At 37.6% G+C, this 17,452-nt stretch overlaps 1 protein-coding gene across 2 annotated transcripts; it reads right to left on the bottom strand.

The window, feature by feature from the left end:
- Window positions 1-1,759: 1,759 nt before the first annotated feature.
- On the bottom strand, window positions 1,760-17,303 carry LOC110049793 (eukaryotic peptide chain release factor GTP-binding subunit ERF3A-like). 2 transcript variants are annotated; one of them, XM_020755620.2, is made up of 19 exons: window positions 16,971-17,303; window positions 16,539-16,610; window positions 13,722-13,769; window positions 13,240-13,380; window positions 12,771-12,804; window positions 12,556-12,633; window positions 11,993-12,038; window positions 11,406-11,540; window positions 10,732-10,790; window positions 10,280-10,375; window positions 9,151-9,215; window positions 8,698-8,779; window positions 7,916-8,009; window positions 7,662-7,742; window positions 7,117-7,218; window positions 6,307-6,378; window positions 5,627-5,716; window positions 4,294-4,462; window positions 1,760-3,376 (listed from the first exon to the last, which is right to left on the bottom strand). In XM_020755620.2, exons 1-19 carry the CDS (start codon window positions 17,167-17,169, stop codon window positions 3,333-3,335), a joined length of 1,707 nt encoding a protein of 568 aa, XP_020611279.2. In that variant the 5' UTR covers window positions 17,170-17,303; the 3' UTR covers window positions 1,760-3,332. The 2 variants fall into 2 exon arrangements, with proteins under 2 accessions (XP_020611279.2, XP_020611280.2); XM_020755621.2 differs by having other exon boundaries at window positions 13,722-13,766.
- Between the last annotated feature and the right edge of the window lie 149 nt (window positions 17,304-17,452).

Below are 17,452 nucleotides of genomic sequence, written 5' to 3'. Positions count from 1 at the left end.
CTATAATTGAACGCAACGCTTTAGTCTTTTATTACAAAGATATGTTAGAAAAGGTAACGATGCAAAGAACCCAGCAATTCTCAGCTTTTTCTTTCTTACCGAAAGAACCCAGTTAAATGCAGCGCATGCGTAGTAAGTAAAAAAATTGCGATTGAATGAAAATTGCACTCTCGGAAATGCGCCTATTTCTCGAGAACCACTCATTAGAATTTCACGAAATTTGGCACGAAAATACTTAAGGAAATAAGTAACTGGAGTATTGAAAATAACTGAACTTTAACAAAGGAAATGCTAGCTATTCCAGTGAACAATCAACAAGGGATAATTAAAGATCTCTCTGTTAAATTATTAGCAAAATGGTGTTAACTTGTGAGAATCGTTACAAACTTGTTGCATGCAAATTATAAAGAAAATCTAATGACTAGATTTTCTGCAAATAAACAAAGCCGATTTTAAAGACCCGTTCATATTTATTCATGTTGCCATGGCAACGGCACATACGTCAGCTTAACCATCAAAAAACCAAAGTTTGTGTTATTAACTTGCTTGCTGCCATTTTTGACGACCGGGGGATCAAGGGTTTTAGAGAAAAGGTGAATGAAACATAGTATCAAAAACTGCGTTCAGCCACCGTAAATTCCCCCTTTTTTGCAATCGCTTACTTTAATTACGAAAAAAAAAGTGCTTTGTTTTTCTGTTCAAAGTTCAGCTATTGCAAAACCTTCCACTGTCCAAAAATTTAGGGGTAGGTGTACATATGTGTGGCTGGCCCCTGAAATCTTACTCGTCCTATTACCCTATCGGAAACCAAAATGAGCTCTGACCCAAAATGGACCCACACGGCATATTCTCAAATACCCTAAATCGCAGGGACTTTTAATGTTGGCCACTTCATTGGGCGTGGACCGGAAGGGGGGAGGGGCGTGACAGATCCGAGGCTACCCAGCGTACTTCACAAAAGTTTAGAAAGAGAAACCATCAACAATTGAAGACCAAAATAGTCAAAATCGGTAACCTATCAGAGAACGGCCGGCTCTAAACCTAAGGGAGGGTGTGACCGCAGGTTACTCTAAACCATGCCACTTGGGCCCGGTGACAAAATCTATGCGCCATCTACTAGCTAACGATAGTGAACTGACACGACGTTCGGGGTATTTCGATATATAAACACGCAGGTTACTGGCTAGTAATCGATAGTAGGCGGAGCGCTCTCTTCTCCGCAGACCCCGCAAGGTGGGACAAGTCCCTGCGGCAGGGACTAGTCGCAAGGACTAGTCCCCTCGTGTGTGCGGACCTTTATGTCAATACCGATTATCACAAATTACACGTACTAGCTATGGTTATAGAGCCGAAACACTGATCGTGTCTGCACCTGCACGCACCTCGCACAGCGGATTTCTACAAATAACGTTCGAACGCCTGCGAGGGACGAACAGTTCGCACGAAGCGTTTTGAGGAAGTAGTCGCAGGGACTTGTCCCAAAAATTCAAACCAACCTTCGAGCCTCGGAGGAGATAGGGTTCCGCAAGTGTCCGCAACCACCGAGGGATGTGTTAGGAGCTTTGGGGTTTCCGTAGAACTTTTTTCTGTCAGGCATCCCGTTTGTCTTCTCATCTTCTCTTAGTAATTCCTTCCACCCCACACCCTCCCCACCCCCTCTTCGTAAGAGCCAAAACAAGAATTCGAGGACCTATCATGCGCAAAATGGGAAATCTTTGAACTGAAGTTATATCGCGTGAATTCAGCAAAATATTACTACTTTGCCTCGAAGAGTCATCGACTCTTGTTCAAATAATTTTAATTTAGTTTTTACTTGCGACAAAAAATAAGACATGATAGAAATATACAACAATAGCGAACCACCGGAGATTTTATGACCGTTTCACAAACGAACGTGTCATAAAACAAAACCACTTTAGTAACTGATATTTATCGTGTACGACCGGTTCCTGTCATTGAAAAGTAACATACAGTATACTTAAAACTTAAACCAATAAAATTATCTTGCGGCAATGAATAGCTGTTAAAGGAGTTCAGTCACGGCATTTTAAGTTATTTTGGCCACGCAAAAAAATTGCCTTCAAATTGAAGGTAACCTGAAAATAATAGTTCACTAAGAGAGAAAAACACCAAAGGGATAGTAATAAACCATAAAGGAACAAGGATGGTTTAGGATGGAGAAGATTAATACGGATTACAAACCACGAACTTGAAAAATTTAGGCTAAAGTTTCAAGATGAGCAAACCGTGACGTAACTCCTTTAACTGTTTCAGTAAAGTAATAAAACTGGACTGCGTGAAATTATTACGACTCTCTCTGACGTCGTTTGACTATGGTAATTTCAATTTTTTTTTTTTCACTCTACGTCATTTTTGCGGAAAAAGACAAGAAAAATGTCTACCCTTAAGAACTTCGTTTTCCCGCGGTTAATCAACTTCGAAAAAGTACTCCAGCACAAATTTACATTTACTCTTTTTCGAAGGTTGGTTTTTCGCTTGGTACAAGCTTGAATAAGCTCGATCTGAAGAAACTCGACGGTGTTTCAGTACTTTAGGGTGCTTGCAAAGAGCAATCGCAACTACTTATTTTCTCAAGGTTAAAGTCGACTTTGCTTTGAGTGACCTAAGATTCTTTCGGAATTGATTAAAGGAATGTACCGTGGTGACTCAGGGTTTCAACCACAAGCGCGCCATCAGGCTAGAAATTCAACGCTTATGACAAGTATATTATCTTTTTTTAACGTGCGTGGAGTTTTCACTATTCAAAATGTTATAGCGAGAATCACATCCACGACACATGTAGTAGTGAGTGATAAACCATTCTACAGACACGATTGATTCGTTGCCTAAACAGGGTACCCAATCAATCAATTAACACATGATTTTCGTAACTCATTGACCGTTTCGTAGAGAGTAAAAAATAATTGACATTTCTTCTCGAGCTCGAAAGCATCTTAGCCTCGATCATCCTCTTACGCACTTGTGCGCTTTCAGTCTATTCTCGCGGCTTTTTCCAAACAAGCGCAGCAAGAAAACGACACTTACAATCAAACTGTATAATCAATCATTAACTTATCAACCACGACCAGTTTATATTCAGTTTAGTTATACAAAAGCCATATTTGCTATGATACCAAATGGTATAATGACCAGCCATTTGTAGTGTTCACTGTTTGTGGCTCGGCAATGACATTAGTTCATATCTGTTCACTGCTCCTGGACAAACTCGAGTGTTTAAAGCCACACTCATTCAGCTAATACTCTTTCTCTTGAGATTTTCGCGCGCGGTTACTGGTTTTGAAAATCATCAGGTTGTAGAAGATTGATTCCATTTAGGGTATTAGCTTTAAAACTTTGCCGATAGCGATGGTCTTGCCTGAAAAAAGGAAGAAAAATAAGAGATGAGTTGGCGTACCGTAACGACTGGATTCAGCATCCTGGTCCAAGTTGTTAAAAGGGTGTATCGCGTTAAATCACCATCCAGTGGATAACCTAGTTTGTTTTGTCAACATTTATTTACTGGATAGCGTCATCCACCCTTTGAACAGCTGGGGCCCTAGTCAATTTATAAATACTACTGGTTGTTCAACGAGGGTTGGAGGGGAGGGGCGCCTATCGGAGCAAGGGGTGCTCCTCGCTTACTGGGGACACGGTGTATATTTAATTTTAACCAAACACATCAGAATGTCATACAGCAGTTTAATGAACAACAACAGATACTTAAACTCAAGAACTGTTCCAGTAGCGATCCTCTCAGTCAAAACAACAATTGTTTCATTATTCCAAATCAGTGAGTTCAATATTACGTTCAGATGACAGACTTAATTAATTAATTCACTCGTCTCACTATGTCAATGTCTTGAGCGTTACTTTCAGCATAGGGCCACTTATTAAGGCAAACAGGAACGCTTAAAACACGGCACGCAAGGGTCAGCCATTATTGGAAAGTTGGCGAAAGGAACGTTCGTTTGCCCACTATGGAAATTAGACGGTGGGTATCCGGTCGTTTAGCCCTCAAGTCTATTAGCTCTTAACCGTTTAGCCCTCAACCAGTAGGTGATAACGCTGTCTGTTTCTCGTTCTTTAAGCGTTGATGGGGGTTAATTGACTTCTGGTTGGGGGCTAACCGGCTAAGGGCTTAACGACTTTGGAGCTAAATGACTGGTAACCACATGGTGCCTTTCAGGCGAGTCAGGGTGCTTCCAGCAGCTCCTAGTGCAACATCTGCGGTGAAGCAACTTGCTCGAGAGCTTTTTTTTCTTTCAATCAACGTGAATGGCATTCTTACAGTACCTTCGTCTCTGAGCGTAAATCTTCCCATCTGTGGGAAGTCGGTAAACTTCTCTATGCAGACAACTCCAGTTGTTTGTAGCCTCGCTATTGCTACGTTGTCTTGTTTGATGAATCTCGGTCTTTCCTTCTGTCTCTTTCCTGTTTTTCTGTCAAGTAACGCTATTAAATGCTGCAAAAAATATACAAAAAAATGTGAAATTAACAGTGAGCTAGTTTGTCGCTGCCTGTCATCTTCAAGACTACAACTGCTTTGTTATGAATTTTTCTTCATTCAGTTGCCTTTCCTGTTAATTAACAATCCTTTTAAATTAAATATTTCCCATCAAACTCTACGTGGTTGAGTTAATTGTGACGTTCTGTGGCTTTATGTACACTCACCAAATCGTCTGTTTTCGGCCGAAAATTTCAAGTTTAACGACACTCATTTTCCATTTAAGGTCAAACAAAGGTTTTATGGCTGATAAACAAAATTTAGTGGAACAATCGGAAGGCTAGAAATGCATCATCCTGGGAAGCGAATTCAATAAAAGGGATCATATTTATATTCTGTCGAATATGATTTCCTTTTTTCTGAAAGGCGATTTATTCTTACAAGTTATGAAGTTTTATGGAAGCGCATCTAAGAATATACTTCAAAAAACAGTACTAAGAAAATACGCGCGCTGATTGGTTAAAAATCGTGTTTCTATTTAACAAGTAGATTATGAGCTCGAGATTTCTATGACGTGATAGCTGATAAGGACGAAGGCCGAATCAACTATCACATCATTGAAATCGAGAGCGAATAATCTAATTGTTTTAGTAGAATTCTTACTAAAATTTACTTCAAATAACGGTTTTCAATTATTTCTTGACGTATTAGTAAACTATGCGCCTGAAAAGCATCGCTCGGATTGAATTGTCATTTAAAATTGAAGTTGTGTGCGCGCGAGCATCAGTTTTTTCAATAATTTCAACTTTTTTGAAAGTCAAGAAACCGTAAATGTCCTTCGTTTAGACGTCTCAGGAATTTAATTATCCATTTGCATCAAAATTTTCCTCCAAAACTTTGGAAAAACGAAAGAAACGTCACCATTGCCTAGACGACCTCCAGCTACTGCACACTAATGGCTGATAGGATTGACTTGTTCAATGTAATGTAATTTGGAATTTGTACTAAAGACTTAAAGATTTAAAGATAGTATTCAATGGCTCAGCCAATCAGATTACAGCATTTGCATTAGTATGCTTGTAGAATTCTACTAAAACTCGATAGAAACACGGTACATGTTTTCTATTTCTTAAATAAAACACAAACACAAAGAATAAATTTCATATTGTTACATTATCTTACCATAAATGTACATTCTTCTATGACATTGTGAATATGTAAAACAGCGCTATAACCTGCACAAATGATGGACTTATGCTCGAGAATAACCACCTGAAAGGAAACAAACGTGATCGTTTTAAGACAAATCTGTCACTCCTGGTCCTCCTTGGAGCACGCAATGCAAAATACCGTCTAAAGTTTTGTTTTCAGAAAGAAAAATGTTGGATAAGAAACCTCTTCTTGATCCTTTAGTGTGTTACATCACTCTACAGCTACTCATCAGTTATATTCTAACTTGCTGCACAGAAAGATTCTACAAGTATACATTTATTATTACACAGATACGTTACACAATCTAAAATCAAATCCTCCTAGTATGTATTCATTAATACTCAATAATTTCGCTTTAGTGTATCTGTAGTCTCTCGTCGTAACTGTTGTTAATTATTTGTAATATCGTTAGTTTATTAGTTGTCTTTAGTCATCGTTGTCAATTCTAGTCTCTTTAGTTCTCTTGTTACCTTCAGTTGTATTTAGTTGTACCTAGTTGTATATTAATAACTCGTCCAAACGTGACCCGCCTAGATTAGCTCAGCTATCCGCGGGTATGTTACAATTGTAATTTTAATTTGACAACAAATAAAATGTATATGTATGTATGTATCAAAAAATTACAAGATAATGAGTTTTTTCTAACTGACCTGAGCTTCAAATGTTTTGACTGTATGGCATAAGTTGTCCGGTGCACAGAGCACAAACCCAGGAGAAACATCCTGCAATAATAAAGACACCATTGTAATCAGTTTACCTTGTGACACAGTTGTCATACAACAAGCCTCTTACAAATTGTGAAACCTGATTCTTGATACTAGGACACACAGTTGACCTGCACCACTTTAGGGCCGGGGAAATTGTTTGTGTTCTTTATCTTTTGTTTCCTTTAGCCAATTATAAAGAACCTTGCAAATGCTTATGGTGCCTATCTGACTAACAATAGACGGATCAAAACCGACCAATGACTGATGACAAACTTTACACGAGTCTTTCAGCCAATACCATCATGGCTAAACTGACCAATCACGTTTAACGGACTAGACTTATAACATCATCGACTGACAAACACTATTCACTTGACTCTAAAGATGACTTCCGCAGGTTGTCGAAACGTCAGTCACCACCAACAGATCTTTTCAGAACTACCCTCACCCAGACGATCACACTATACCAACTACTGATACTCCTGGGTTCAAGCCATTTACTATGTCGAAAATTTTGGCCTAAATTTTTCTGGTTCGTTGTTTGTGATCTGCGTCAATCTTCCCCATCCTCAACCATCCTTGTTTCTTGATGATTTATTACTAACTCTTTAGTGTTTTTCTATCTTAGTAAAATAATATTTTCAGCTTTCCTTCAATTTAAAGGTAATTTTGTACCCGGACAGATGAACTCAAAATGCCATGTTTCTTTTTATCTCTGTGATGGTGTGAGATGTTTTGAATGACGGTACAAACCTCTTCTTCAATTCCTCTCAATTTAAGTTTAACATTATCTCCAGCCACGGCTCCTGACTTTTCTTCTTCATCAAATATGATTCCTAACACCTCTACTGCAACCTGTATGTGTCAAAGTTACCACAGTCTAATAATCGACTTTAAATAATAATGTTCTAGTTAAAAAAGCGATAAACTGTAAATTAGTGAAGAGCTTTAAAGTTCATGTAAATGTAGATGGCATTTTTGAAGAACAAAACAGTGTTGTGTAGGGCTGTCATTAAGTTTTGAGTCACCTGTAGCCTCTTTTTCCACACCTGTAGCAACCTTGTTACTTTGTGGTTGAATTATATCAAGAACAGGCAATTTCACCAAGGGAAAATCAAGCATACTCAGCCGTAACAGGTGTTACGGGTTACGGCCTTTAATGACAGCCCTGCTGGGGGAACAAGAGCTACAGGCGCGTGTTTAAACACCTTTTTTGAGTTCTCCCAAACTTTCACAAATTTTGTTAAGAAAAAAGAAAACATTTGTGGGGCAAGTATTTAATAAAATTACTTCATCACCTTGTTGGGCATCAAAAGCAGCGAATCTCCCTTGGTAAGGTTTCCAGACTCTACTTTACCAAGTACCACAGTTCCCATATCCTGCAGTCATGTAAAAAATAGATTGTTATTACTACAACAAATTTAGATGCTATCAAACAAATCAAATAGAGCTTGCTCAAGTGAGCAAACAACCCTTTTCAAACAACTAACTTTTTCACATGATCTTCTATGAGTACAACAAATGCACTGCAACACAATAAAATTGTTCGCACCTTGTATCTTTCTGAGATCGGTATTCTAAGAGGGCCGTCTATAGGTCGTGTCAGTGATGGTAGTTCATCTATATATTCCAAGAAAGACTTGCCACTGCAACACAAGACAGTAAAGTTGAATTCTGACTTAAAACGTCCTATAATAGTCTTTTACTAGTGACAGTTTACTTGCAGGTAGTAAACTGTTGAGAATAATCAGAAGAATAATGCTATCATGTACATGTTTGTACTCTCACAGTGGACAGAGTAGTTGGGAAAAAAAACAAACTGATGCCAGAGCAAAAACTGAATGGTTTCCCAACCACCAGTAGCAATTTAAAATAAGCCATGGCAACTAATTTAACATGTAGTTTAATTAGACAATTTCTTTTCCTCAACTCCAACTTCATCAATGCCAGTGAGTTTTAAGTTCAGCTACCTAGAAACTTCCAAACAGATTGTAACAGTTTAACAAGATTGTACTTGATCCATCCACAACAAAGACTTCAGATGGATATTCGTGTTGTCTCATGAGTCCAGACTCATCCAAAGTGCTTTACCATCCATTTAAGAAGTGTCATGAGTTTTTTTCTGGAGGAAGACGTTGCCTCTGTGTTTGATCTCTTCAGTTAAAACGCCAATAAAAGCTGTGGGGATAGTACTTTTGTGCCAGACAGCAGGAAACAGAGGGCAAATTTTAAAAATCTTGTCTTTGGGCCATTAAGATCTAAGGAAACTAACCTAAAAGGACACAAAGGACTGGCAAGAGTTACATGTAAATTTCAGCCCAATTGAGTACTCACCTGTACCATGGGCACACAGCGGGATCTAATCTTTGACGAAGATTGGCACCTGTTAGTCCTGAACAAGGCATGTAATGAACATCTGTGACAACAAACAAGAGAAAGAAAGAAAGCAAAAGGAGAAAAGTTCAATTATGTTTTCCTTCACAAACCAAGTATTCCAGTCATGCATCCACTGCTGTACATGAAGATGAAATCCAAAACAAAGTAAAACAGAATTGTACATTTTATCACAGCAGAGAAGGAATCAATAAGATCAGAAATGTGTTGTGACCACAAAAATCTGCCAAAGCTCTTTTTGTGATCAGATGCTCTTCATAAGGAATGACTATCCTTACAACAACCCTGAAAAAAATCCTATTTTTGTTTTGTGATTTCAGTAACAAATTGTAATTTTAATTTAACACTCTTGTAAACAGCCATGACGACAGGACTACAGGAATCAAATGTTACCTGTCTTTGGGTTAAAGCCACTTTTCTTTAGGAAAGGAGTCAGTTTTACTTGGATTTCTTCATATCTTTAAGATATAAAAGCATCAGTTTACTTTAGGAAGAGTTTTTTTTTTTTCATGTGTATAGACCCCTTTCAGTTAATTCCCAATCTGGAGAACAAGACAATAACATTGTTTTGCATTTGAAAGGTTTGTTTCTCTCAGGGGAGAGAACAACCATTGTTTTGTGCTCCAGACTGGAAATTACTGAAATGGGTCTATATACATGGTACTTCCATTACACCAAGTGTATCAAGCATCATTCTCAATATCGAGGTCGCTAATGTCAATGTCAAAGTTGTTATGAGTTGAGTTTAAGAGTTGAGTTTAAAATTATTGCATTCCAGAAAGCGAGAAGTATGAAAATGTCTAATTATCAGAGAATGACTTTGTGCAGACTGAGTTAGACAGTAGGTCGGTTGAGTGATGGTTTTAGTTCTTTTATGAATAGCATTTCATATATTTTAAGCAGATGAGTTTATACTTGAACTGAGAATGAAGTTTGATGCATCAAAACATTAATTGACATTACTTTTAATCTTTCAAATCATGATTCACAAATAAAATCAAATCAAATGCAAGTGGAAACGTCCCCCCCCCAGGGGGGGGAGTCCCATTTCAAAAGCATTCGGAAACTCATCAGGAATTTTGAAAAGAACCTCTCAGAGGTACCAAGATCGTGTTCTGTGGGCATGGCTTCAATTTTTTTTAACCCCTGAGAGTTACCAATTCTAAAACAACATAGTAACTGGCACCTTCATTATTTTTAATTTTGATAAAGACGATTGCTTCAAATACCTTCTACCCGAAAAGTGGATTTTCAAATATCTCCTGTCAAATTTTTTCGGCTGAATACCCTAAATGGTACTACGAAAGCTCCCACTGTGGACCTTTTAAGGCCGAACACCCTTAGTGGTACCGAAACCATTTTTTTTAACCCCTCAAAGGTACAACGAGCCTCCCCATCCTTTTTATACAGGAATCTCTTTTCCCTGGGAGCTGTACTTCTGATACTCAAATGAAACAAACACAAAAAATTTATTTCTTAACAGCTTGTTGACAAACCATCTCTGGTTCCTGAAGATACCAACCTTCCCTCGTCCCATTCCACTGTGGGATCATCCATTTTATTAACAAGGACAACCAAGTGTTTTACTCCTGCTGTTTTCGCCAACATAGCATGCTCTCTGAAATACAATGCAGAACCCACAGTCTTGCTAACATCAAAAAGCAAAGATGAAAAAAACTGGTTTTCTGATTTCAGACAAATCCTCCTGACTTGCAGCCACCGGCCTCAATGATTATGAAGAAACAAAATGCATTGAAATATTTCTGTGCTACTCTGATACAAATCTGTCATAAACAAGACAAAAAGCTGAATAAAAACATACTTCTCCTGAAACAATACTCTCTCCTGGCCTTACCTGTGCCTGAATCCAACTACAAATAAAATACTGGGTTTTTGATAAACCAGAGATGACAAACACACAAGTCTGACATGGCTAGTACATAACCATGTTGAACAAAAATACGTTTTTCCCACCTTGTCTGACCTCCTCTTTCAAAACCAGTTTCAAATTCTCCTTTTCTGGCAGAGATGACCTGGGAGAGAGAAATACAGTCCAAGGACCAGTCGTTGATATCGATCATTCTGCCCTGTTCAACCTTCACAATCAAAAACTGTTACATGCAAAGGAATAGCCTCTACCAGGTAAGAGTAGCCACAAACATGTGTTAACACATTCACAGCGTTCAAGAATGACATAAACCCATGCTCATATTCACAAAAATACCTAACACCCTCACTAATTGCATCAGTCAAGTCAGTAAGACCAAGCTATTGATGACTCTCAGTCATAATACACACAGTCCCCAATGCATTCAATCAATTTTAAAATACAGTACCTAGTAAGGATTTTAATAAGATCTGACACCGGCTGGAACTCTGGTGGGTATTCTGTGGTGAAATGCCAACCATAATGTTGGCATTTTTCAAAATTGGCCCTTTCAAGGAAGTTGAACATTATGGGGTTCTCTTATTGCTCTATGACAAGTGCTGCATCAAGACAGCAATCCACTTTAAATCATATCAACAGTACTCACCTAGTTTGTATCAAATAGACTATTTTAAACCGCACAACATACATGCATACATATATATATACATCAGTATTGTACAGGAAAACATACAAGACATTATGATACGTGAGTACTCACCAGAACTCCAAGGTCGGCCTGTGCAGCACCACTGATCATGTTTGGAACAAAGCTCTTGTGTCCTGGTGCATCCAGTAACGTGAAATGCTTGCTGGGAGTATCAAAGGCAGCTCTTCCCACCTCTACTGTTTTACCCTGAGGAGTGAGAGTGATTCAAGAAGATATTAACATTGTGTGAATCTGATTTTGAATGTAACAGTTCAAGCTCTTTCCAATTAATGGTTAAGGCACCAATGAGATGTTTTAGTTTCCGCCTGTGAAATTTTATGCATAATACCACTCAGAACTATTACATAACCAGTTGACAAGGAAAATATTTTACGCCCACAATTAATGACAGCAAAGTTTCACTGTCATATCAACCTGTTAAAAGCCCCTGAATGTAACCTTGAATGTTTGAATGCTGGCATGGACAAAATGTGACAGTGTTCACCATAAAGTTAATCAAATCACATCCATCTAATATGCTATTAAGGACAATATGAAATGTCATTTCAATTGTTTAAAAAGCTGAGAACAGCATTATTCCAAAAACGTGATACCAGTGCCTGAGCAGTAAACATGGAAACAGATGAGTGTGGTTGTACCTTATCTCTTTCTTCTTGATTTGTGTCCAAGGCCCACGATAAATACCTAACGAAAATAATAAATAATATTAACTGTAATATTGATAATGATGATGACAATGACAATAATGATAAAGTTCTATAATAATTATAATAAGTATTGATAACACAAAATTATTGAATAGTATAAGAAAATAGGAATGAACAAATAGGTCTGAAATGGCATTGTCTAACTATTTGAAAAAAACTTGTTTTGACACCATGGAATAGTTAAGATGCATCAATCAAATTGCTATTATAACTAAATTGTACCAAATACATTACTTAGAACTCTTAAGAGACCAGATCACAATCTAACAGTATCCAGGGCTAGCGCTGTGCTCTAGAGGTGGTTGGGTGCCACAGGCGACTAACTCTTGCCTTTGGCCAACTGGAAAAACTTACTCTTTTCAGAAATAAAGTTATGTGCTGGGCACCCAGGATTTCATGATTAGGAACCTTTCGGCTCCTCACAATTTTTCTTAGACAACAGCCTTGAGTATCAACAATAGTAACCGTCATTACTACAATACCAACAAACCAACCATGTTTCTCTGTTCTTTTCTTTCGCTTCTCTTTCATACTTTTCAAGCGTTCTTTTGTCAACCTGTCCTGTCAGATACCTACAAGTGCGACAAATAATTTAATTTCTTTGTAAACGAAAAACCAAGTAGAAGTATTTGATGTTATTAAAATGTCATTCTAGTATAATATCTTTTTCGGTATCTCTATTAGCTGATCAATTCAAACCCTCACTTACATCACATGACCACCAATTGTTGATTTTCCAGCATCTGAAAGGAATGAAATTGTGTTCATTTTACAATGTGCTTACATGAATTTTGTGTACATGTATGTGATATGTACAAGGGTATAGGGTACAGCACAGTGCAGTACAGTATTTTAACCAAAATGTAAAGTTGGTAGTAAGTGACAACAAACTTTAAAAAAATTTTTTTTTAGTTTTTTTTGACAGCCAACAATGATAACTCATAAATTATATTGATTTTCTAGCATTTGAGGGGAACAAAATTGTGTTGAATTAACAATGCTGCCAACATAAATTTTGTGTTCATGTATGCAATATAAGGGTGTAGGGTACAGCACAGCACAGTACAGTGCAGTGCAGTGCAATACACTATTTTAACTAAAATGTAAAGTTCTTAGTGAGTGAAAACAAACTTTTTAATATTTTTTTATAAAATCATAAATCATATTGAAGCCCTCACCAACATGACCAATAAATATAATGTTCACATGTTCTCTTTTGTCTTCAGCTTCTTCTTCTTCAACTTCTTTCTTGGCATTCTTCTTCACTGGTTTCACCTCTTCCTCTTCCTCCATTTCAGCTTCTTCCGCTTCCTTGTTTTCTACATTAATAAATGTACACAAAGTCAGTCTATTATCGATAAGGATGTAGAGAGTACAGCTGACACGTTTAGGGATGCAGCTTAAAGCGTTCATCAGCTGAAACTGAGCTTATCACTGGCTGAAATGGCTAAATACAAAGTTAAATCTTCACATGTTCTGCAGAGTGATCAATGCTTTCTGTTTTTATCTTAATTTAACAACAAAAATTATGTTTTTTTCCTACAGATATTTAATATTACTTTTCTCCCCAACCTTATTCCCAGAGTATCTCTTCTTCCTATCCCACTCAAGAAGGCAGGAATTGAAGAAGATGGACTCTAAGAACGAGATCGTTTTCTACCTTCATCCATATTTGTATCTGGTTTCACAGCTTCTCTATCTTCACCTGCTTTGGAAGACCAAATGCAATTCTGTTAAGTTGATTGTTAGGGTACTGTAGTGTAAAAGTCAAATAATGTGCCTGGGATAATAATTATTAAAAGTTGTTTTGTTGGGCTCATTTCCAGGGGTGCCTATTAACAGTAAGTTTCAAACATGTTTGGTTTCGTATGTCTGAAAAATTTTACCAGCATTAAAGAATAATATTATGGAGCTTTTTGATAATAAATAAAGAAAGAAAACAATATGAAACACAAAAAAAGTTCTACAACAACATTGCTAAGTGAACCTCGTAAGTTCCTGAGCATGCACACTCTAAAGGAAGAGGTTTACAGTAAATTAGATAAAGCAATATTTGTTGTTAAAGAGCTAAAACTAAAAGAAAGCCCAAGGGCTTATCATTCCCAAAAGGATTTTCTCATTTCAAATTGAGTGATTTACTAAGGGAGCTTACTTACAATATTTGAAAATGAACTCCCTTAGCAAGTTGCTCAATATGAGAAACAATAATATTGTTTTTAGTCATCTAGTGAGCTACATGTATATGTAGTAAATATTCGTTTGTACATTTACAAATAAAGTTATTGCTGTTGTTGTTGAGAAGCCAGGGAGGAGGGGAGAGACTGTCTTATTGCAAGAGTTTACTGTGCCTTGCAATAAAAAGCAAACTCTGAAGATCTAAACCTAACTAATGCTGGCATTTTTGGTTACCGGTCATTTAGCTCCCAAGGCGATTAGCCCCTAGCCACTTAGCCTCCAACCAGAAGTTGATCAACCCCCATATTCAAACTTAAAGAACAGGAAATAGACAGTTTTTGACTTCTGGGTGGGAGCTAATCGACTTCTAGTTGGGGGTGAAAAGGTCAGGGGCTAATTGACTAGGGGGTTAAACGACCAGTTACAGCACTTTTGGCTATCATCAATCACAATGATTACAACGAACACCAACAAACCTTGAGAAACAGAAACAAACAAAATGGATCAAAATCTACCAATCAAAACCCACAGACGCGACCTTATGAACCCATTGAAAAAACAATATGTTTTCTCAGACGTGTGCTAAGATGATTGACAGTAGCAAAACACGAAACCCTTGATTGAGCAAAGTTTGCATGTTATTGAAAGGCACAGCAAAATATTCACCCTCAGGCTAACATCCAGCAAACCAAAATATTAACTTCTCACACACAACTGGGAGCTATGCCAAGCTGAACCATGCAGCCCGACCTTTACTACAAAACGTATAAATTATAGCACAAGAAAGTGACACTGTCAGTAGTGTCATGCATCTTATGAGTTTTTTGCTCTTTCCTACTGAACAAGAAAGTGACCCCAGGGAAAGATGCTACTGGGATTATATGCTGCAAAAAAAAATTCTAATAACTACCAAAAATGAAAACTCACGGCCCAACAAGGGCTTCACAAGAACAAAAAGAGTAAACTAAATGACCTTGAGAGGCAAATAACTATCAACCTAGAAGGGTGGGTGGGTGGGTGGGAGGTCAGGCAATGGCAAACGGCAACAAGAAAACTGGCAAACAACAACAAACCATGTGACCTAACCCCAGGACACTCACACCCAGACTCCCAGATGTGTGAGAGAAAAACGTTTTCCACTTCTTTCATTCCTTAGCCAGTGGAAAATAATAATAATCATCATCATCATCATCATAATAATAATAATAATAATAATAATAATAATAACACTAATAATAACAGTAGTAATAATAACAATATTTATCAACTTCTGTTGTGCCAATATCAATGTAAAAATTTTCATCCGCACAAACTCAATTACTGTACTTAATCAAAAACTAAACTTATCAAAGTATCTAAATAATCTAACAACAAATCAAAAATATATTAATAGAAATCCCAATAGAACAATATATATACAGTCGAACGTGCATTAAGCGGTCACCCTCGGGGAATGGCTAAGTGACCACTTAATACAGAGTGACCGCCTAATACAGGTTGCAAGAAAAAACATTTCAAATAAAATCAGTGTTGAAAAGACATTTGACCTCAAATTGACCAAATTGGAAAAATTCATTTTCAGTGTTTTAAAGATTTGTGAAAATAAACAAGGAAATCAGTTGTTGCACCTTGCGTGTTACATTATATGAAACTGTATGAACAAGTAATTGACATCGTGTGACTGTTTAATACAGGTCAAGACAATAGAAAAAGCTCTTTGGGACTTAGTAAAGGGTGACCGCGACTGCTTAATTGAGGTGACTGCTTAATAGAGGTCAAAATTACAGTAAATAAAAAAAAGGGAAGTGATTTTCGGGACTTTTACAACTGACTGCTTAATAGAGGGTGACTGCTTAATACAGGGTCGCTTAATACAGGTTCAACTGTATATAATGAACAAATAGATTCCACATTGCTGTGCATCTGTTCAGTAACAGATCACATTTTCACATGATTTGTCATTGTTTGCCAGTTTTCTTGTTGCCATCTATGTGTCTGTCCTCTAATAGATCATGGGTGAGAACCAGTCAAAATGCGAGAATAGTTTGACTTATCATATAAAGTCTAATACATATGGGTTATTGACCAAGTGGGACACAGCGGGTAGTCCCGAGCGGGCAAGATAGCTCCATCTTGCCCGCTCAGGTAGCCAATCACAGCACAGGATTGGATTCATCTTGCTCGTTCACGGAGCTAGCCATATAATAAAATCTAATATTTATCTCCATAAATACTAAAACAACACATACATGTACCAGATGAGCAAACAACTAATAGATTCAGCAAACAATTGATGGCCTACCCTCTATGATCATTTGATGTTCATCTTTTTCAGTAATTTCTGACACTACATTGCCATTTGTAGATGGTGTAGCTGTAATAAATTAGGCCTTGATTCATTAATTATCATCTTAAATTAAGGGGCAATGAACGTAGTTGGCAAACAAATGGCCACATTAAAATGTACGAGCTACAAAGTAAAAGGGGTTACAAAAGTGCAAATCTTTTGAATCTTGTGTCTACAGATTCTATAGTTGACCTCATAGACAAGAAGGAGGTTTGATTACGTAAGCTTTCATCTGAGATTCTAGCTGGGCCAACAGACTTACATGGTGCATGATCGTGGTCATATCAAAACCTAAAACAAAGTTAACAAAACAACGCCAGATCTTCAATACTTTTCACCACAAAAACGCCTATGGGACGAACATTAAGCAAGAAAATTAATCCTTACCATTAGATGCCGCAGTTTTAAGAAATGAAGGAACAAACGCAGGGGCATTCACGTTTGGAATGAAAGGTTTTGCGTTCACATTGAGTGAATGTAGTCGCGCATTCAGATCGCTTGTATCTTCATTCGTCTCCCCTGGGCCAGGATCATCTAAGGAATCCCACGAATCTGGTGCGTTTGCGTCTGAATTATTAGGATCCATCCCTTGATCGTGGTTGCTTGAAGATATTTTGATAGTTCAGAACTGTAATATTTTTTTTCTCCGATGACCCACGAGAAATGGTGCAATTTCCACGCCGGCTAGTGCGGCATTGAGCATGCTTTGACTGAACCGCTGACAGGTCCAACAGAACAGGCGGCTCAGGAGCGTTCTCTGAACAGCTGTTTGGATGGATGGTGACACTGACACCTGAGTACAGCTAATGAAGGTCTGGCCCAGGACTGGCTTTCATAATAAAATTTCGAGCTGGCAACTGGAAGTAGTA

This window comes from Orbicella faveolata, unplaced genomic scaffold (assembly GCF_042242905.1).
Source record: "Orbicella faveolata isolate gen_17 unplaced genomic scaffold, um_ofav_v1 contig_2, whole genome shotgun sequence".
Lineage (NCBI taxonomy): Eukaryota > Metazoa > Cnidaria > Anthozoa > Scleractinia > Merulinidae > Orbicella > Orbicella faveolata.
This window is presented reverse-complemented; position numbering and strand designations above follow the sequence as displayed.